The 21,924-nt window shown below is 43.7% G+C and overlaps 5 protein-coding genes across 5 annotated transcripts; 3 read left to right on the top strand and 2 right to left on the bottom strand.

Moving 5' to 3' along the window:
- The first annotated feature begins 443 nt into the window (after positions 1–443).
- Positions 444–4,439, top strand: LOC100836410 (cystathionine beta-lyase, chloroplastic). Its single transcript, XM_003560976.4, has 12 exons — positions 444–791; positions 886–998; positions 1,673–1,743; positions 1,839–1,930; positions 2,032–2,119; positions 2,204–2,315; positions 2,433–2,529; positions 2,621–2,702; positions 3,082–3,199; positions 3,388–3,495; positions 3,638–3,740; positions 3,991–4,439. The coding sequence occupies exons 1-12, from the start codon at positions 518–520 to the stop codon at positions 4,164–4,166; spliced, it is 1,434 nt and encodes a 477-aa protein (XP_003561024.1). The 5' UTR covers positions 444–517; the 3' UTR covers positions 4,167–4,439.
- Positions 4,440–5,357: 918 nt separating this feature from the next.
- On the bottom strand, positions 5,358–6,770 carry LOC100836102 (DELLA protein GAI). Its single transcript, XM_003560975.1, has one exon. It carries the CDS (start codon positions 6,768–6,770, stop codon positions 5,358–5,360), a length of 1,413 nt encoding a protein of 470 aa, XP_003561023.1.
- A 1,230-nt stretch (positions 6,771–8,000) lies between these two features.
- LOC100836741 (cytochrome b-c1 complex subunit 8) lies at positions 8,001–10,005 on the top strand. Its single transcript, XM_003564180.4, has 2 exons — positions 8,001–8,264; positions 9,671–10,005. The coding sequence occupies exons 1-2, from the start codon at positions 8,095–8,097 to the stop codon at positions 9,717–9,719; spliced, it is 219 nt and encodes a 72-aa protein (XP_003564228.1). The 5' UTR covers positions 8,001–8,094; the 3' UTR covers positions 9,720–10,005.
- Positions 10,006–17,150: 7,145 nt separating this feature from the next.
- On the bottom strand, positions 17,151–17,513 carry LOC104582231 (forkhead box protein I3-like). Its single transcript, XM_010231624.1, has one exon. It carries the CDS (start codon positions 17,511–17,513, stop codon positions 17,151–17,153), a length of 363 nt encoding a protein of 120 aa, XP_010229926.1.
- Positions 17,514–19,351: 1,838 nt separating this feature from the next.
- LOC100836430 (proteasome subunit alpha type-4-1) lies at positions 19,352–20,700 on the top strand. The gene has a single exon (XM_003564179.4). The coding sequence runs from the start codon at positions 19,484–19,486 to the stop codon at positions 20,234–20,236; it is 753 nt and encodes a 250-aa protein (XP_003564227.2). The 5' UTR covers positions 19,352–19,483; the 3' UTR covers positions 20,237–20,700.
- The last annotated feature ends 1,224 nt before the right edge of the window (positions 20,701–21,924 follow it).

The following is a 21,924-nucleotide window of genomic DNA, read 5'->3' as shown; positions in this document are numbered from 1 at the left end:
GTGATTTTTTATTACATATATCTAGATGCTTCTTAGGCATAAATACGTTCATATTTGAGCTATTTGAGTCACTTAATATGAGATGGAGGAAGTATAAAAATTCATAAAATTTACAAGCACAGAAAATTCGAACATTCAAATGTGTAATTGTGTTTTAATACGTATTTCTTATCTTGGAGAGTGCCGTATTGTCCCCTTATCGCGCATGCTAATTTCGTTTTTGAAATTTGCTAATCACGCAGCGGACCTCGGACTTACAAAGTAAAAGTGGCATAAAAGAAGGGACAAATGATCAAATGCAAAGTAAAACAGGACATACGATGAAATCTGCCCTATGCGTAGACGCGCACTTGCGCCGCCTTTCCCTGGGCGAACGGTGAAGCCGTGATTCATCGAATCTAGACATGATCCCGTTTTCACAAGAGCAACCAGCCCTGACACTGACTATCGACCCCACCTGTCAGTTCTCCAACCCCTCCCAATCATTCCGCTCCCGCTTTCCCTACTCCCACCGGCCATGACCGCCGCCGCCGCCACGACCCCTGCCGCCCGCCTTTTCCTACTCCACTCCTGTCCAACCCCCTCTCTCCCATGCACGAAATCTAGGCCCACCTCCGCCCAAACCCTCCGCCTCCCCTCGTCTCCGCGCCTCACGCTCTCCCATCGCATGGCGGCGGCCCCGCCCAAGGGCCCGGCGGCGATAGCCGGCTCCTCCGGCGACTCCGAGCGCGACATTAGCGCGTCCGCAGTCTCTGCGGAGGCACTTGGGGCCGTCGACGCCACGGATGGCGGTGCGTTTGTGGGGGTTTAACATTTCTGATAGGGCTTTGTGGCTTTGTGCTGGTTTTGGTGGAATTATGTATAATCTCTGCTCTCGGGGTGTAGGTTTGGAGAAGAAGGAGCCGAGCGTAGCGACGATTCTAACCAGCTTCGATAATTCGTTCGACATGTATGGTGCTCTGAGCACGCCGCTCTACCAGACGGCCACGTTCAAGCAGGTAATTAGGGTTACAAACAGATGGTGGCAACTGCTAATAATGTAAAACTATATTCCATCAATGTTTTCTCAATGAACTTTGGTTGCGTTTAGGAGCATATTGTTGTTTCATCCTACTTCTGATGACATTTCATAGTAGGTGGTGGTGTCACCAAGTGTGATCAGTTGACATTTTAGGGGTTTAGCTCCCCATTTCTATTGTTTGGCATTGAGTACTCAGGTACATGTGGGAATTTTTGTGGATAGCGATTGTTCGTGTGTTGACGATTTGTAAGACGGATCTCAGTCCTTTGGAAATCTCAAGACTTCTAGTAGGCTAGAAATTGCTGTGCAGCCTGTGCTAAAATATTGGACACCATGCCAGGTTACAAAAATTGAAGTTTGGCAAACCAAGTTACTATCTAGTTGTAATAACCAATCACATATTAGTTATCTTCATTGTTGCTAATTATGTTTTTGTCCCTTAAAACAACACTATAAAACAACACTATGATGTTGTTACATTTATAGGAACCTAGTATTTTGATATTGGTAAGAAATTCTCTTGGGATATTTGTTGTTCAGTATGACAGTGAAGAGCTACAGCATACACCTTGTAGTTTCAGGATTGCTCATGGTTTGTTGACTTTTCTTTCTTTGTTTCCTAGTAGCTTACTCCAAAACATCATTTTTCAGCCTTCGGCAACTGTTAATGGAGCATATGATTATACTAGAAGTGGCAACCCTACCCGTGATGTTCTCCAGAGGTCAGTCTCGGCCCAACTGTGTATTCTTATTTACACTGTGTAGTGTAAATATATGCATATTTTAGTGGTATTGACAAATTTGAGCACATATTCAGCCTTATGGCTAAGCTGGAGAAGGCGGATCAAGCATTTTGCTTCACCAGTGGGATGGCAGCACTAGCTGCAGTCACACACCTCCTTCAGTCTGGTAAGTGCATGAGATTGTGCTGTTCACTATTATGTTTTACTCTTTTCATCATTGAATTTATATATATTTATGAATTCATTGGCCAAATGTACAATTTCCAGGACAAGAAATAGTAGCCGGCGAGGACATATATGGTGGCTCTGATCGTCTGCTCTCACAAGTTGTCCCAAGAAATGGAATTGTAGTGAAGTTAGTTCTACATTTTTTTAAGTGAATGATTCTCCCGCAGTTCTTTTGCCACTTAACAGTATCATATGCGTTGTGGTGTGATAGACGAGTGGATACAACCAAAATTGGCGATGTGGCTTCGGCAATTGGACCCTTGACTAAGCTAGTTTGGCTGGAAAGTCCTACCAATCCTCGTCAACAAATTACTGATATAAAGGTAAAACTGTTGCCATATGCATGTCAGGGATCATGAAGATATCTAAAATTTGATTTATCCAAATACAATTGCTTAGGTAATTTTCTGATTCCGTCCAGTTTTCTCTGTACTTCACAGAAAATCTCAGAGATTGCTCATTCCCATGGTGCTCTTGTTTTGGTAGACAACAGCATCATGTCACCAGTGCTGTCCCGGCCTATAGAACTTGGAGCAGGTACATATTTTACTTAACTAGAAACAGCATCAGTCCTTCTCATGCATATTCTGTCAGTCGACTTCATGGCAATCTATCGTCTTAAGTGCAGATATTGTGATGCACTCAGCCACCAAATTTATAGCCGGACATAGTGATCTTATGGCTGGCATTCTTGCAGTAAAGGGTGAAAGGTCTGTTCTGTGACCTTCCCTTGTTACTAATGATCACACTGACTTTCTCGATGATAAAATTTCCAGTCTCAACTGCGTTTACTGTCTGTATGCTCGACACTACTCTGCTAGTGTTAATTAATAATGATCACATAGTTACATGCCAGTGTCTCCTGGCCCTTATTTTGTTGAAATGAACTGAATTATGTGTTTCCTGTTAATTACTGAGGTACGTGAATATTTCCTAGCTGCTGGCCTAAACACTAATAGGTTGTTTCTCTGTTTCTTGTTGAATACAGCTACTAAATACTCCTTTATATCACTAGTTTAGTTTTTTTTGTTAATTTTTTTTAAATGTCCGTGAACTCTGAAGAGCAATACTTTTTCCAACTGCTAACAGCCTGGCTAAGGAAATTGCATTTCTACAAAATGCTGAAGGATCAGGTTTAGCTCCTTTTGATTGCTGGCTTTGCTTGAGAGGAATCAAAACAATGGCTTTGCGGGTGGAAAAGCAACAGGTGATATTTAGCTGTAATTCAACTAGTATGTTAAAAGTACATACTGATTTTTGACAAATTTGGAGGCCTTAATAAATGCTGCTATGAACTTTGTCAGTTTTCCATTTCATTTGTTACATACGTTCAGTATTTGTAATCATTTCAATATCTGACAAGGCTGATGATTGGCTTATTTTTTATTTTGGTAGGCTAATGCCCAAAAGATTGCTGAATTCCTAGCTTCTCATCCAAGGGTCAAGCAAGTAAATTATGCTGGGCTTCCTGATCATCCTGGGCGATCTTTACACTACTCTCAGGTACTTCTCAATTTTCAAGTTGCCCGCGTTACATAACTTAAGTGATCATCTATTTGGCTTGGGTCTTCAGCCTTCAAACCTTTCAGGACACTGTCTAAGCAGTTCAGCTGCAAACATTTTTTTTTCCGCATTTCCTTTGCAGGCAAAGGGTGCGGGCTCTGTTCTCAGTTTCCAAACTGGTTCATTGTCTCTCTCGAAGCATGTTGTCGAGACAACCAAGTACTTCAACATAACGGTTAGCTTTGGTGAGCATTCAGACAACTGATATTTTGTATCTTTTATGTTTGACATCCTCATATATCTGCTCCACCCTCTTTTCAGAAACCACCTTACTGCTATACCCATTTTTATCGTCCAACACACTCCAATTAGAAAATCTCAACAAATCTGATCCACATAAAAATGATTTATTGGTTATCTTCTGGCAGTACTTACAGAGTCTTGTTTGCAGTTTTTTTCATTCTTGCTCACCCAGTATCTACATGTCAAACACAGGGAGTGTGAAGTCGCTCATAAGCTTGCCCTGCTTCATGTCGCATGCGAGCATCCCTTCTTCGGTGCGAGAAGAGCGTGGGTTGACTGATGATCTAGTCCGGATATCGGTTGGAATTGAGGATGTAGAAGACCTGATAGCTGATCTTGATTGTGCACTAAGGTCAGGTCCAGCATAGAGCATGCAAAATCTGGTATGTGGAGTTCCTGGTTCTGGTTCATGTAGTTGTAGATGAGATATGTCTTGGTGATTCATTGGTTAACAATACTAATTGCAAATAATAAGCCTCTCCATGAGGTTTTGGTAGAAATGTTAAGCCTGTGATTGTATGTTTTCACTACTTGTGACCGTGAACACAGGCATAATCATGCCATTGTTTTTTTTTTCTAGAATGCTATCATGCCATTGTATGAGTGTCAACTTCTTAACAGAGCAATGCTCTCTTCTGCACCGTCTTAACACCAAGTTTGGAATGTGCACTACTGCAGACAAGTGCACATCACCTGAACTGGGGTCCTAGGTTATTTTGGTTTGAACCCAAGCTTGCCATACCAAATAATTTGGCTAGCGAGTATTTTTGTGGAGGTTTGGTCGCCAAGTTTAATTTTCAGCCTTAAATGGCAACTCAATTCTTAATACGGCATTATGGTTTACCCAATCGATCGTTGGTGCTCGCATATCAATTTCTCTAACATAATGTCTCGGCGTGTGTGAGAAGTTCTGAAAATTTAAGAAAACAATTTGGAATGGGAAATGATTCCTTTTACCCAATCGATCGATCAGTGGCGCTCCTCCCTTGTCTCTTCTAACACAAGCGCTCCAGCTTTTGAGCTCTGTTTTTTGACGCAACATAAGTTTCCTCATGTCTCCCCTCACATAGTATCCCCACTAGAGATAGTCACAATGTCGGCGACCTACTACGCGGTCGCTGGCATGTGGGGTCAGGGCCCATGTGGCACCGACCATACGTCACCGAAGCATTCTCCCAACCCTTCTACCAGCAACTGCGCCACAGTGATCTTCCTTTTGTCCACAATGATGTGCAAAGAAGGAAATTTTACTCTGCAAAAAGTTCCAGTCCTAGCCACGACTTATGTCTGTGAATTTAACGCACCACTCCAAAAACGTGATTCGTTTCTTAACATGAATTGAGCAGCCAACACCTGCTTCATAATAAAGATCAGGAGTAACCTTAACATGTCGAACAACTGACATGGACATTTTTATTACCAAATTGGCACGATAATCTCGAAATCACATAATTCAGATGGCTACATTTTTCATCACAAACTAGCGAATAACCAACTAAATTCGATGAGATGCAACAGATGAAGCACTGAATAACAACCCACTGATCTTAATCTCGCTTTCACTGCATGGATAACATCGCCCCAGTGGTCACATGGCGGACAACGTTGTTCTTGTTGTCTTCGAGCTCCTCCTCCATGACGTGCCACACCGACACTGAGAACAACGGGTTGCCGTGCCACGCGAGCATGAGGCCGTCGCCGCGCTCCATGACGTGGTACCCGGCGCCGGAGAAGATGCGGAGCAGCATGGACGCATGGCGGAGGTTGTTGGGCCCGAGCGGCACCTGGGCAAGCCCGGCCCGACGCAGCCTGCCCCGCCAGCATTGCAGCGTCTCGTGGCGCTCGACCCGGCCACTTCCCTCGTTGCACACGATGTCAAAGATCTCCCGCTGCAGGTGGGCCTCCGCCGCGAGCCCAGCGGTGCCGGCCTGGGACCTTGGCACGATGGCCTCCATGGAGTCGAATGCAACGCCATAGTAGAAGAGAGCGTTGGTGAACCTCTCGACCAGCTCTGGCTTGTTGTGGTCCGCCTCCTGCTCGACGATGGTGAACACCTTGGGCCGCATGGCGGTGATCCAACCGAGAACTGTGTCGATGGGCGGCGGCAGGGAAGTCGACGCGGCATCTGGGTCCCCAAGAAGGCGGTGGAGCTGGAAGATGGAGTTGATGGCGACGGCCTCGCTATGAATGAGGTGGAACATCCATGGTTTGAGCCCCTCGAGGCTGTCGCATGTGACGCTATGGAAGGAGAAGGGGACGTTTAAGACGCGTGCGTGCTCTGTGAGAAGGAGGCCCACCTCTTGGATATCGTCGTGTGGCCCAGTAGGTGTTGGGCCGACGCCGGTGATGCGGATCGATGGCGGGCCGCCCGACTGGAGGGAGAAGGCCTGGATGAGGGGAAGCCACTGGAGACCACGCATGATGGCCAGGTCGATGATGTGCACTTGATCGTGGCCTTGAAAGGCCTCAAGGATGGCTTGGTTGGCCGCGAAGTGGGCGAACTTGAGGTGAGGAACCATGTCGTAGAACTGGCGGTACTGCTCACCTGCTTGATTATTGGGCGATGGCGAGGAAGAAGAAGGCGGCATGGAGGAGTGTGGGGATGCCGAGAAGAGGCGGTAGGCGAGCGCGGTGGCAAAGTGGCTGGTGACGCGGCCGATACCGGAGGAAGTGGGGATGGTGGTGGCAAGGAGGGTGTGGGCCTCGGCCAGGTTGTTGACGGCGACGCCATAGTCGCCGGCCTGGATGGCAGCGGCACAGGTGACGAGGATGTGCACGAGCCGGATCGCGGCGTGCTCGTGCAAGGACATGGCGGGATGGAGGTGGTGGGATGCGTGGGTGGATGGTGGGTCGACACGGTTGTTGGTGTTGGTCGTGGCGACGGCCTGGGTGGACGGAGAAGGAACCGTTCCGGTGAGGAGGGAGGAGTTAGCAGGACCCATGCTAGGCCAGCCAAGCAAGAAGTTCCTCATGGGTTCTTCGGTGCGCGTGAGGAAGGTGTGAGGTGGGAAGGATTGCTAGCTGGCTATGGGTGGGTGGGTGGACGCGCTTGCGTTGGGGTTTATATAGATTGGAAGAGTGGCGTAGGGGCGTACTCGTGAAGGAGATAGGCATACTAACGTCACGCTTTGAGAAAATGTGGGGACCATGAAATGGATGGATGAGAGCAAGAGGAGGTGGTTTTTTTTTTGTTCTTTTTTGTTTGGGTAAGCTTGGGAGCAAGCGACCAAGGGATTGAGCACCCCCGAAATTAAAAACATGTCGTAGCAACTCCAATAATGACGTTCTATGTATTTCTAAGTACTATGTAATTTAAATTGATGAACTACAATCATATATTCACACATATGTTTTTGTCAAGATCTCAAAGTACATCGTTTTGAAGGACCTGTGGAGCCAATAGTAATGCCAATTTGACAATCTTTGACAATGATGTGAAGACTTACCATAGTACTTTGACCATCTTGCCGGCAAACATGGCGTGGAGGTGGAGGTAAGTATATTTTTTGCTACCTACGAACTGGGGTAGGACACCAAGGAACATGGCATGGTGTCTATATGTATTGTCCCTAAAAGGAACAAATGTGTTTATTGATTTGCTTTTCATAGCTTGCATAATTTACTTAAACCGTTAAACGATCATGGATAATGTCATTATTCTTCCTCTGTTGGAATCAACATGCAAGTAAGCCCTTTTCAAACCCCATCAGAAACCACCATCTTTAGAAACCTACCTTGCAATATTCTCACATATTTTCTACCAGTTCCTCTGATCTGCAGTGATGGATGTATCCGTAAGTCAATGAAGATTAACATATCACTGAAGTAGTGAACTGCTCACTCCGTTCCTAAATACTTGTCGTTGTTTTAGTACAAACTTAGGTACTAGAAATTAAGTCCCATGTGCAAAAGCAAAATTACAACTTTTTTTTTTAAATGAATTACAACATCTTTTTTTTAGAGGAATTACAACATCTTTGCGCATAAGACATGCATGGTACGTGGCCCAAGTAGATTGTCGGGTCATTTTTTTTTTGAGGGAGGGTCATTGTTTTTCTATTCTTCCTTTTGAAATGGTTCGGTAACTGGGCTGGGCCTAAGATTTCACCTGACCATTCAGTAATGAACTGTAAGTGCCGCGTACTCTATAATTGGGCTCGGGCCCAATACTACCTTCTCCTATATACGGAACCCTACCCGTGGAACGACCCAGAAACAAACCATCGGCGTGAGGTGATCGGAGCCGGAGCAACCCCCGTCGAGCAAGGAGAAAGCGGCGAGAAGAAAGAGAGAAGGATGGGGAAGATGCCTGTGCGGATGAAGGCGGTGGTGTACGCGCTGTCGCCGTTCCAGCAGCAGGTGATGCCGGGGCTGTGGAAGGACATCACCACCAAGATCCACCACAAGGTGTCGGAGAACTGGATCTCCGCCACGCTCCTCCTCACCCCCGTCGTCGGCACCTACCAGTAAGTCCCCATCTCCCTACTTCTCCCGCCTCCTACGATCCTGTTGCTTTGCGCCACGCAGATGTATCTGGTCGGGCCGATCTAGGGTTGCGCTATTTGCTGGATCCAATTCGGGATTCGGTCGGTTGTTCAGATTTAATCAGAGCGCAGAGTTTATCACAGATTTGATACGTAGTTTGTTAAAACGATTCCCCTTTCGAACCATCTGATGTATGCTCCACGTTGACCCGTGGCTGGGAAATTTCACTTCGACCTAGTTGTTACTTTCAGGAAATGGGAACCGAAATGACAGGGAAATTCCAACCTGGTTGGTTCTGGAAAATGGGGATTGAAATGATGGTGGAATTTTAGACCTGGTTGATCAAATGCAGTTACCTAGTACATTGAAATGTTTACACCTGACTTCCCTTCACCATGTTATTGTTTAGTCTTTTGGAGTGTTGAAACCCAGATAACGCTTGTATCTTGTTTGTTGATGTACATACGATGCATATGTTCACAACTGGTAGGTTATATGAGATTCACTTTACTTGATTAGTCTCGTGGAACTAGTTAAAGGCCCCTCAGGTGGGAGTTCGGCTTCTTGAAAGTCTTTCAGATTAGTCTGAAATCCTACAGCCTTGTGGCTTAAAGTTTGCAAGCTATACTGTGGTATCTTGTATGGATGATCTAATCGAACTAATATTTTCAAGGCCTTCAAAGATTTCATTAAAAATATTCTTGGTAAAATTTCGTAAGCCTTGAAGGTTCATCTAAGGGCAATGTATGTTTAAAGTTGCCTAAGTGAAGCTTATGTGGAACCATCCTAGGTAGATGCATTATGTTTGGGTCATTTGGAAACTTCTCTCCACTCAAGTTGCCAGCCTTGAAGCTAGGCCAAGTGGATGGTCAGTTTCACAGTTTTTGGACTTTCTGTAAATGCCAGTAATGAGTATCAAAATTCTTTTGCAACTTTTGATGTTTCTGATGTTGTAGAGCACCATGAGTTTGGCTCAAGCCCTTTAGTCAGAAATATCTACCTTTCCCTTCCATTGTGCATATCTTTGTTTTCATAATACCAGGAAACCTTCACTTAAGGTTGTGGCAACACAGATGTTCATTAGTTTGGACTTTCGACTTGTAGATCTCATCTGCTTATTAATGCTGCAGCGCACTTTAATATGTGGAAAGGAAAAAAAATCTGTATGTTTAATACCTAACAAAGGAAAGTAATAGTTATTGTATGGTACATGAACAAAAAAGACCAATACAAGCCACAAAAAAATATTGGAAGAGTTGTTCTTTTTTCAAACCACTGACTTGCATGTTTTGAACTATTGAAATCCCTTCACTGCCAAGTCAGTTGCAAAATGACTTGTGAAGATCACACATTTGACATTCTTGGTTTCTTTGATGTGGCCATGCAGATATGCGATGTACTACAAGGAGCAGGAGAAGCTGTCCCACAGATACTAATGTGAAGAGCTCCTTCCAATGTTGCAGCAGTTGGAATTTCCATGTCCTATACTCCACCAAGAATGATTTAACTTTTTTGGATCACTTCTAGTTGTACTCTTTTCCTCTTCCCATGCATATGCAGTAAGTGACTTGCAAACTTATATTCAGGCCTCACATGTTGGCATTTTCTCTCACTGGAGTGATTGTTAAATAAAGCAGATTAACTGGCCATGTCACTTGGTATTTATCCAATTTCTGGAAGAGTTGGTTACCGGCTGTAATGCTTGTCAAATGTGATTGCTGATATCTGGTGTTGACAGTTTATTTTTGCTTGTATTTCGCTTGAAATGGCATACGCTCGTTCCCCGCTCATAAGTTGTAGCTAGGCCTTTTGTTGTCAGATGTTTGTAACATACTGGAATTTGAGTAAATCTAAAATTTAATGCTACGTCTATGTGCAGCTTGTGTAATAGAACCCTCTGTAAGATGAAGATATCGTAAGTATCTTCATTATGTAAATATCAAAAGTGATGCTCTAAGGAAAACGCCTAGCCAAACAATCATTTATATAAACATGAAAGATTATAGCTAATCTACTGATGTTTGTTGAAGAGAAACATGGTATATGTTAAAGTTTCAAGGCACTATTTTTGCAATTCCGAGGGAGATTCACAAAATGCACTACAAGTATCCACATCCACATAAGCCCGTGTGAAGAACAAGCTATTAGTTCATAATGTTATGAATGAAAATGAGAATAAATCTCTGTGTTGATTCCATTGATTGATGATGATATTTATACAGGGTGAAGAAGCACCAATACATGCATTGGTGTCCCAAACTTTTGCCTTCGCGTCCCAAGTTTTCCAGAACTTGGGACACGAACGTTACAGTAACTGCCTACTAATAATTAAACTAATTGATCATATATTATTCTCAACACTCTCCCTTGATCAATTTGCTTCTTTAACTTGTATATTTTTGAATCATCATGGAATCTTGTAATGTTGTAATTTCCTCCAAAAACCCTGCGGAAAAAATATTGAGGAAATAATAATAATATCGATATGTTATAAAAACTCCTTTAAAAACCCAATGGGAAAAATTAAGGAGAAAATGATATAACATACTTTGAATATTGTCTTTTGATAATTCATATTGAATTATGTGGACAATAAATATGCCTTGTATTTATCTGCAAAAACCCCGGTGGGGAAAATAGAAAATATGACATATAATCTTATGTTAATATTGTCTCATTAAAAACCTTTTATGAGAAACTAGTGAGTAAAACTCATAATAGGAAAAGAGTGCAATATGATGTTGTGAACAGGTTAAACTCAGGTGAACACTCCCCCTGATGATTGCAAATTTTTAAGTTGTCGCATACCAATCCCATATACACATTTCTGAAATGTGTAGTTGGGTAAGGACTTAGTAAACAAATCCGCGAGATTATCACATGATTTGGTTTGCAAGATATTTATCTCCCCATTTTGTTGTAATTCATGAGGATAGAATAGTTTAGGTGCAATATGTTTAGTTATATTGCTCTTTATATAACCTGATTGCATCTGAGTAACACAAGCTGAATTATCCTCATAGATAATCGTTGGTGATTCAATTGAACCAATACCACATGATTGTTGTATGTGGTTAATCATTCTTCGCAGCCATACACTTTCACGAGATGCTTCGTATAAGGCTATTATTTCCGAATGATTTGTGGATGTAGCCACTAGGGTCTGTTTAGAAGACTTCCACGATATGGTTGTCCCACCGTGTAGGAACACGAAACCGGTCTGGAATCTGGCATTGTGGGGATCAGATAAATAGTCAGCATCAGTGTATCCAATTAATTCAGAGTCTTGGTTTTCCTTTTGTAAATATAGACCTAGATCTTTAGTGCCTTGTAGGTAGCGAAAAACTTGCTTGACTCCTATCCAATGGCGTTTTGTTGGAGCTGCGCTGTGTCTAGCTAGTAAATTTACCGCAAATGCAATATCCGGCCGGGTGCAATTTGCTAAGTACATTAATGCTCCAATGGCACTAAGATATGGGAATTCAGATCCCAAAATTTCCTCTCCATCACCTTTTGGTCTGAATGGATCTTTCTTTACGTCTAGAGATCGAACTACCATAGGTGTTTTGCATGGATAGGATTTGTCCATGTTAAATTTCTCCAAGATTTTCTGGATATATGTATCTTGGTGAACCAATATTCCCGAAGGAAAGTGCTCAAGTTGTAAACCTAAGCAGAACTTGGTTTTACCCAAATCTTTCATTTCAAATTCCGTCATTAGATGATTACGAGCCTCATCAATATCCTGTTTGTTGCCAACGATGTTTAAATCATCAACATATACAGAGATAATGCAAAATCCTGTTTTGGATTTCTTGATGAATACACATGGGCAGTCATCATTGTTAGAGTAACCCCTTTAACGAGAAACTCACTTAGTCGGTTGTACCACATTCTACCCGACTGTTTTAGACCGTATAAAGATTTATTCAACTTTACACAGTACATGTTGCGTCTTGCGTTAGCATTCGGAATTTGGATTCCATGGGAACCTTTATGTAAATATTCGAATCTAATGACCCATAAAGATATGCAGTCACGACGTCCATTAACTGCATAGTTAGACGATTTTGAACAGACAATGAGATTAAATATCGGAAAGTAATTCCACTCATAACCGGAGAATATGTTTCATTGAAATCAATGCCGGGTCTCTGCGTAAACCCTTGTGCTACTAGCCTTGCTTTGTATCTCACCACCTCATTGTTTTCGTTCCTTTTCTGGACAAAAACCCATTTGAATCCCACTGGGAAAACATTTGAGGTGTAGGTATTACTTCTGTAAATATCTTTCTTTTATTGAGCGAGGCTATTTCTGTTTGAATTGCATCCTTCCATTTAGGCCAGTCGGAGCGTTTTTCACACTCGGCTATGGTCTTTGGATCATGATCATTTAGAAGGTTGTCTGCAATCTTAGTTGAGAAATATGTGTCGACGAATGTAGTCTCTCTATTATATGTTTCTCCAGTATCTAAATAATTTGTGAAAATTTCATTTACCTTTGCTGACTGTTCGCGATTTCCCGTTGCGGTTAAGTCTAAATTTTTCCGATATCCCAGCATCAGTAATTGAGTGCACTATTGAGCTGGGTTGTGGATGTTGGTTATTCACAGGGTGTATATTACCCAATTGATCTCGGTCAATCAAATGTTGACTCACATTTGTTATTGTTGTTGAAGGAGGTCCAGAAGGTTTATTCTTCTGTTTTCTTTGCCGTGGCTCCTTCGTTTGTTCCTTTTGTTGTTTGCTGGAAACTAGATCCTTTTTAGTTGTCGTACTTCTCCCCCTCTTCCTTTGAATGGTAGGTGCAAGAGGTTGAGTGGTTTTTATAGGTACCTCCACTCTTTCTGATACGTTCTGTGCAGGATTATAAGATTTAGTTACACCTTTGTAATCAACAAATGCGTCTGGTAAATTGTTTGCAATATGTTGCAAATTTATAATTTTCTGAACTTGCTGTTCAGTTTCTTGAGTACGTGGATCAGAGACGGAAATGCCTTGGACATTCCAATTGATTTCCTGGCATTCTTGTTTTTGGTACTTTAAATTTCCCCCTAATGCCGGGAAATGGTCCTCATTAAAAATACAATCAGCGTACCGGGCAGTGAATAGATCCCCTGTGAGAGGTTCTAGGTACTTGATAATTGACGGTGATTTATACCCCACATAGATCCCCAATTTTCTATGTGGTCCCATTGATGTACGTTGTGGTGGTGAGATCGGTACGTATGTAGCACAACCGAATTTTCGTAGATGGGAAATACTTGGTGGATTTTCATGTACTAATTGAAGACAAGAAGTAGTGTGATATGCAGTTGGTCGCAATTGAATTAAATCAGCGGCATGTATAACCGCATGACCCCAACAAGTTGTTGATAGATTACAATTCTGTAATAAAAGTCTTGCAATAAACTTAATTCTCTTAATAAATGATTCAGCCAAACCATTTTGTGTGTGGACATGTGGGACTGAATGTTGAACTTCGATTCCTAATGCCATGCAATAATCAATGAACGCGCGTGAGGAAAATTCAGCGGCATTGTCCATTCGAATTGTTTTAATTCGATGCTCTGGATAATGAGCTTTTAATTTAATTATTTGGCTCATTATCTTTGCGAATGCATGGTTACGTGTGGAAAGGAAACACACATTAGACCATCTTGTAGATGCGTCGATTAATACCAGGAAATACCTAAATGGTTCAGACAATGATTGGATAGGACCACAAATATCTCCTTGAATTCGTTCAAGGAACTGTAGTGGTTCCGCTTGTATTTTAAGATAGGAAGGTCTTAAAATGAGCTTGCCTTGTGCACATGCTGTGCATACAAAATCCTGAGATTCTACGAATTTTTCGTGTCATCCCGATACCAGGGTGACCAAGGCGATCATGCCATGTCTGGAATGTATTGACATTCTGAAAAATTATTTTATACGCAACATGGGCTATAGGTTTTATGTATGTATAGTACAATCCGGACGATAAAGAAGGAATTTTTTTCAAGAATTTGTTTGCCATATCCGTTACATTTTGTAAATAGGTAAAATTCCTCATGGTTGTCATCGTTGGTTTCTATATGAATTCCATTTTGACGGATATCCCTATAACTTATTAGAGTATGAGTTGAATCAGGATACAATAAAGCGTCGTCGATTATTACTTGTGTACCCATAGGAAGTGTGATGATAGCTCGTCCAGAACCAACAACTAATGTATCGCGTCCAGCGATTGTCAAAATATTCCCTTGTTTTTTAGTAAGGGTTTGAAAATATTTTGTTTCCCTAAGTATAGTGTTTGTGGTGGCGCTATCCACAAGGCAAAGTTCTTCGTCCATTTTGGATTGACTCCTGTAGAAAACTATATATGGAAAAGGAAGAATTTTAATATCATTCTTAATAGATATATAGAATACATACAAATTTATTTATGTATTAAATTGATAATACAATCGTAATTTACAATACATATGTCAAATATGTTGGTATCAGAGTGCTGATACAATAATGCAATATTACAATATAGATGACAATGATCATTATAATTTATTTACAACAATACTTATGAACGTAAATATAGATAATATCTATTTCGGAGATAGGTGAACTATTCTAGGTCTCCAAACACATCATTTGAAGTGAATTCAATGATCATGTTCTCCGTGCTCATTGGATCCCCAGACGATCGAAGTGTCGGGTTGTTGCTTGGTTCTTCTTTGACAGCATGCGAACAACCGGCTTCCTTGGAATTGTCGGATTGGAAATTGAAGTGTGATTCAAATCTTGGTCTTTGATGAGCAGGTCGCTTGCGTCCTACAGATTGTAGGTATAGATCTACCAAATGTCAAGGAGTACGGCATTTCTTTGTAATTTGCTTGTAGCACCCACATTTTTGACAAACTTTAGATTTGTCGTATTGTGATTTGAAATTGCCTTTCCCCTTATCCTGTACACGTGGCTTGTTTTTCTTGTTGTTGCCCTTTTGCTTGCCTTTGAAGTTGTTTGGTCGATTATTCAATCCATTGAACTTTTTGTTTCTCTGAAAATTAGCATGTACTTCAGGTAAAGGTGCAGCGCCTACCGGACGCTGATGATGATTTCTCATTAGAAGTTCATCATGCTTTTCGGCTTGAAGTAAAACATGGATAAGATCAGAATATGTATTAAATTGGCGTGCACGATATTGTTGCTGGAGGATCCTATCGGCCGGAAGCATAGTAGATAAGGTCTTTTCGATCTTTTCCGCTTCAGAAGGTTCCTTATCGCAAAATTGCATCTTTGAACAAATTTTATGAACGGCATGATTGAACTCTCCTATAGATTTAAAATCTTGTAGGCGTAGTTGAGTCCATTCATGTGTGGCTTCAGGCAAAATTACGGCCTTCTGCTGTTCATATCTAGTTTGAAGGGCAAGCCAGAGTGTGTATGGATTTTCTTCGATGAGATACTCTAATTTGAGATCAACATGGATGTGGTTCCTTATAATGTATAAGGCATTATATTTGTTTAGATCTGTGATGGGCTCTTGTCCCTCTATAGGAGGTTGTATGGCCGCTGAAAGTCCGTGTGATGTAAGACTCACTTTTACGTCCATTGCCCAAGTTGGATAGTTTCGACCGTCGAGGGCGAGTTCGTCAAACTCTTTCCCGGTCATTTTGTCCTACATGGGATTGAAAAACCATTGATTTTGTCAATTACTAGTAGGTAAAGTCAAAATATTGTGGTCATTGTTGTAAGTAAATTGCAGAAAAATGCATGAAATTTAATCAATGTTAAATTCATATAGTGTAGACCTCAAATAACAGTTTGAAGATAATCACCGATTTATGGCTGTAGATCTCTCAGTTCTACGCGAAATTATTCGCTACTTTCAATAAGGTGTATGTTCCCACGGAACATTCAACGCAATAATATCGTTTTACCGTTATTGAAAGGCTGTAGCACCTTGTGTTATTTAATATTAGAAGAGCACGGTGAAGGTAGTCATTGTGCGTTTTTACACAATGTAAACCTCTCAGTACTGCGCGAAATTATTCGCTGCTTTCAATAAGGTGTATGTTCCCACGGAAGATTCAACGCAATTATATCGTTTTACCATTATTGAAAGTTACCTTGTGATTCGCATATATTAAATTGAGGTAGTCACGTGGTGATAATTTTGTTTATCACAAATGGAGATTTTTCTTGAATCAAGTCAATTTGGGGCATTTTTGGTGCCTTTTTGGGACTTAATTGTTGAAGCAAAACTCTCCAAAATGCAAGAAATAAAGATCTCAATTGCAAAGTGTAAATATCACATGTAATAGGGGATGTATATTATACAAACACATTGAACACGGCAATATTTACATTGACATTTACATAGGAATATGTCTTTAGTAGGAATATATTCTAAAAGGGACCTATAGGTATGTAAAACATAACTATTAAATAGATACATGGACCAAATCGCAAATAGCCAAAACTTCTGGACTTTTCTGCAAAATGATCTAGACAGTGGAGGAAGGCGCGCGCGATTTTGGGCCTCGGGCGTTCATGGGCCTAGGCCTTTTCGGCCGGCCCGTTAAGGGCGGAAGGGGCGGGCGGTTAACAGGGGTGGGGGCGTGGGCGGTTAGGGTTAAACCCATCCTGCCGCCGCCGTCGTCACGGCCACTGCCGTCGCCCGTCCGCCGCCGTATCCATCCGCCGCCGCTCCTCCTTCGCGCATGCTCATTTGGGGGATGGCCCCCCTTCGACGGAGGAGAGACCAAGGGCGGCCGGGTTCCACCCGCCGGCGCCCGTCCCCGTGCGATAGACGGCCATGGCGGCCGCGTACTGGCGGAGGATCCTCCGCGCTTCCGGGGGCACGGCTTCGAGCCCCCCGTCGTCGTCTCATCCATCTTCAAGGTCGTCGCCGGCGGTGGTGTTGACGTCTATGCCCGGAGGAGTCGCCGGCAGAGTTGGAGACGGAGGTCGTGGTGCCGTGCCGTCGCGCGTAGGGCATGGTCCATGGCCATGGATAGGGCAGTAGAGGGGCGGCGGTGGAGGCGCAAGTGCGACCAGGAAATCCTCCTCCTCGCCGAGCATGGGCAGCGCCGGCCCCGACAACAACCACTCCATGGAGGGTGTGTACTCTAGGGAGGCCGGCGACGCGCGGTCTGGCAGCGTGAAGGTCAGCGGCGTGATGGCCGGCAAGGTTGAGGCCGGGGGCGCGGCAGGCGCCTGGGGTGCGGAGGCCGGGGGCGCGGCGGCCATGGGCGCGGGGGCCAGGGGCGCAGCGCGCGGGCGGCGCACATGGGCACGCTGCATGCTGGGGCGGCGAGGCACCCACTGACGGGGCGGGACCCACCGGCGGCGTGGGGCCAGATGGCGGCGAGGGGCCCATCGGCGGTTGCTTCCTTGATGGCCAGGGAACTCAAGAACGGTAAGGAAAACTAGGGGTAGATCTTGGATTGCCATGATTCTAACCTTTGTGTTTGTAGAGCAAACGTGGTTGATAACGTGTTATGAATGAAAATGAGAATGAATCTCTGTGTTGATTCCATTGATTGATGATGATATTTATACAGGGTGAAGAGGCACCAATACATGCATTGGTGTCCCAAACTTTTGCCTTCGCGTCCCAAGTTTTGTTTCCAAAACTTGGGACACGAACGGTTACAGTAACTGCCTACTAATAATTATTCTCAACACATAATATACCGATTTGGTATCATATGTGTTGCTACTATTTCCAACAAAGTTGATCAAATTTAAAAATGTTTGATTTAGAACAAAACTTAAACATACACGATTGCTACTATTTCCAACAAAGTTGATCAAATTTAAAAATGTTTGATTTAGAACAAAACTTAAACATACACTTATTTGTAAACGGAGAGAGCATGACTGATGATGCTGTTGAGGTTTAGCTTATTTGTTGGCATTGACTTGCAAACTTTCATTACTCTTTTTGCTTTGTTTCTCTTTTGTTTCAGTTGAACCTTGTAGTATTTGGTTTCTTGTAATAGACATCAAACACCCTTTCTCAAAAACTGAAGATATCTAAGTTGATCTAGAAATATGTATTTCTAAAAGCCCAACGAAAGAGATTATAGGAGAGTCTATTTCCAAGTTGATCTAGAAATATAGATTTCTAAATTAACGATCACAAATGCTCTTTACCTAACGGAAGTTTGATTAGTCGCATACAATTGCAAACCAGTTTTGGTCGATTTTACTTTTTTTTTACAGCAAATACCTCTTTTATTTCAAGAAAACAATAGTTGCATCATCAAGGAGTAGAGGTACTGTGCTAGGAGGAGGCGAGTTAAACCAAGAATTAGCAGGGTTATACTTGGCTAATGTCACACTTTTGTTTGTTGTGTATCTTTACTACTACTTGATTTGCAGTTTGGTTGGTCGTCGGTCTGTCCCCCAAATTCACAGAAATTACATCCGTATGCCACCGCCTGAACTCCCGATTCGTTTTTCTCTTTCCTTTTCTCGCATCTCGCCCAGCCCGCATGCCACCGCTGCTCCCCCCCCCCGCGCGCCGCCGCCAACGCCCACCAGCCTCTTCTCTCCCGAAATCTCTTGATCCCTTCGTCTCCCTCTCAATCCCTTCGTCTTCCTCTCGATCCCTTCCTCTCCCTCACCATCCCTCCCGTGCCCGTCCCTCCATGTGCCGGTCCACGCCGCCGCCGCCATGGGGTGCGGCACTGCCGGTCCCCGCCGCCGGCGTCATGGGGTGCGGCACTGCCGGTCCCCGCCGCCGTCGCCATGGGACGCAGTCCCACCGCAGGGTAAGTTCCACAAATTAAGCTCATAACAGGGTAAGTTCCACAAATTAAGCCCATAGTAAGGTAAGTTTCACAAATTAAGGAAACCATGCGTAATCTATATTTGAGAAAATTAAGCCCATGCGGAAGATAAGTTCCACAAATTAAGATAAGTTCTGTGCTTGTCAATTACGTTTTGGAAAGAAAAAAATTTGATCGGTCGATGAACATGCGTAATTTATATTTGAGACGTAAATCATTGAAACATGTGTGTCTCTGTTTCAGCGCAGCATTCCTCTCTACACGTGCCTGAGGCCGGCTGGTAAAGGCTCTTGCTTCTGTAACCCCCAAACCCAAAGTCAAGTCTGAAGAAATCAGCGGCTTCTTGTCTTCTTTTCCTCAACCGCAACAGATCTATCGCCTCCGCACGCCCGAAATCCGCAGCGCCTCCTCGCCGCCGCCACGATGTCTCGCCGCTACGACAGCCGCACCACGATCTTCTCCCCGGAGGGCCGGCTGTACCAGGTGGAGTACGCGATGGAGGCCATCGGCAACGCCGGGTCGGCGCTCGGCATCCTGGCGTCCGACGGCGTGGTCCTCGTCGGCGAGAAGAAGGTCACCTCCAAGCTCCTCCAGGCCTCCCGCTCCGCCGAGAAGATGTACAAGGTCGACTCCCACCTCGCCTGCGCCGTGGCCGGCATCATGTCCGACGCCAACATCCTCATCAACACCGCCCGCCTCCACGCCCAGCGCTACGCGCTCTCCTACCAGGAGCCCATCCCCGTCGAGCAGCTCGTCCAGTCCCTCTGCGACACCAAGCAGGGATACACCCAGTTCGGCGGCCTCCGCCCCTTCGGGGTCTCCTTCCTCTTCGCCGGCTGGGACAGGACCCACGGCTTCCAGCTCTACATGAGCGACCCCTCGGGGAATTACGGCGGATGGAAGGCCGCCGCCGTCGGGGCCAACAGCCAGGCCGCTCAGTCCATGCTCAAGCAGGACTACCGCGACGGCATGACCCGCGAGGAGGCCGTCGCCCTCGCTCTCAAGGTCCTCAGCAAGACCATGGATTCCACTAGTTTGACAGCTGAGAAGTTGGAGCTGGCCGAGGTTTTCCTGCAGCCGGGCACCGGGGAGGTGCAGTACCAGCTGTGCTCCCCGGATGCCATGGGGAAGCTGCTCGCCAAAGCCGGGCTCACACAACCGGCGCCGGAGGCATGATCGACAGAGCTGGTTTGCTATTGTTCTCCCCCGAAACGGGTTGATATTATCCATGTTATGGTGAACAATTGATCAATCAGGATAAAGTTTATTAGGGGTAAGATTTGTCATCAACCATGGTCCAATTTGTCATTTGTGTTTTCCATCCAGTGTTAACTCGCTTTGATATATCCGGTTCACAATGTAGCTTGCCCTGTATGGAATACGGTCGGAAGAACAAACAAAGTTGTGGTATTTGAGATCGAGATAGCTTTTGTGGGCACTCTTATGATTTCGTGAAATTGCTAGCAGTTGTCAAACTGAAACAATTATCCAAATCAACTGCTGTTGATATATCCAGGTTAACTATCTAGCTTGCCCTAGAACATGATGTTTATGTATGAAGTCTGATCTACCCAAAGAATTTATCTGTCTGAATTGTGATCCCCAATTATAATTCGATGATCAAGGTGTCTTTCTGTTAAGATGTTTTTCTGCACCAGAGATGATTGGCTCATTTGTGAGGTGTTTCTACATCAAGCATTTATATGATTCAAGAACACAAGATATTAAGATCGTGATGATGAGAGATGATGAAACATGATCTAATCTTTCCAGCAGCATCTGTTTACAAAATCTTCTGCCGGATTCATACATCTGAACTATGGGGATCCTCTGATCCTCTCCCCCCTGGTGATTGCTAAAAAGGAAAAGGTTTCATCCGGTGCCACCGGCGCCAAAGGATCTAATCTTTCCAGCAGCAACCGGTGCCAGAGGCATGATCAACTGAGCTAGTTTGCTGTTGTTTCCCCCCAAAATCGGGTTGATAATATCCATGTTATGGTGAACAATTGATCAACCAGGATAATGTTTATTAAGATTTGTCATCAACCATGGCTTCCAATTTGTGATGTGTGTTTTCCATCCGGTGTTAACTTGCTTTGATATGTCTGATTCACTAAGTAGCTTGTCCTATATTGAATATGGTCGGAAGAACAAAAAAAGTTGTAGCATTTGAGATCGAGATAGGCTTTGTGGGCACTTTCATAATTTCGTGAAATTGCTAGCAGTTGTCAAACTGAAAATCCAAATCAACTGCTGTTGCTATATCAAGTTAACTATCTAGCTTGCCCTAGAACATGATGTTTAAGTATGAAATCTGATGTACGAACAAATGTCCATAGCACCGTCGTGGAACACGACCGCACTAAGGAACACACTGGCTGATCTGGCCACCCACGCCCAAAATTAACTAGACAATTCTATTCTTCTTAATCAATGGATTGAGTCTTCGGACTCAGGTTCGAAAAAAAAAAACTGATGTACGAAAAGAATTTATTCATCTGAATTGTGATCCAGATTATGACATGAGCCAGGTTTCTTTGTGTTGAAGATGTATTTTGGCACCATAGATGATTGGCTCATTTTTTAGGTGTTTCTAGATCAAGCAGTTATGTGAATCAAGAACATAAGATATTAAGATCGTGATGATGAGAGATGATGAAACACGATCTAATATTTCAAGCAGCATCTCTCATAAATGTTCTTCTGGATTCATTCTTCTGAACTATGGGGATCCTCTGATCCTGTCCTCCCTGGTAATGATTTGCTAAAACGGAAAAGGTTCACGCTTGGCAATGCTGTGAGCATGTGGCGCTGCAATCAGCTTATATCCAATTTGGCAGTATGTTTTATCTGATTATTTTCCC

The sequence above is a fragment of the Brachypodium distachyon genome, chromosome 1 (genome assembly GCF_000005505.3).
Source record: "Brachypodium distachyon strain Bd21 chromosome 1, Brachypodium_distachyon_v3.0, whole genome shotgun sequence".
Lineage (NCBI taxonomy): Eukaryota > Viridiplantae > Streptophyta > Magnoliopsida > Poales > Poaceae > Brachypodium > Brachypodium distachyon.
Note: the sequence above shows the minus strand (reverse complement) of the source record. Positions and strands in the feature narration are given on the sequence as shown.

Bases quoted from the DNA above. Each gene is read 5' to 3' on its own strand.
- LOC100836410 (XM_003560976.4), top strand. From the start codon at position 518: ATGACCGCCGCCGCCGCCACGACCCCTGCCGCCCGCCTTTTCCTACTC. The intron at 1,931-2,031 runs GTAAGTGCATGA...TACAATTTCCAG, and splicing joins CACACACCTCCTTCAGTCTG to GACAAGAAATAGTAGCCGGC. The intron at 3,496-3,637 runs GTACTTCTCAAT...TTTCCTTTGCAG, and splicing joins GATCTTTACACTACTCTCAG to GCAAAGGGTGCGGGCTCTGT.
- LOC100836102 (XM_003560975.1), bottom strand. From the start codon at position 6,770: ATGAGGAACTTCTTGCTTGGCTGGCCTAGCATGGGTCCTGCTAACTCC.
- LOC100836741 (XM_003564180.4), top strand. From the start codon at position 8,095: ATGGGGAAGATGCCTGTGCGGATGAAGGCGGTGGTGTACGCGCTGTCG. The intron at 8,265-9,670 runs GTAAGTCCCCAT...GTGGCCATGCAG, and splicing joins CCCGTCGTCGGCACCTACCA to ATATGCGATGTACTACAAGG.
- LOC104582231 (XM_010231624.1), bottom strand. From the start codon at position 17,513: ATGGCCGCCGCGCCCCCGGCCTCCGCACCCCAGGCGCCTGCCGCGCCC.
- LOC100836430 (XM_003564179.4), top strand. From the start codon at position 19,484: ATGTCTCGCCGCTACGACAGCCGCACCACGATCTTCTCCCCGGAGGGC.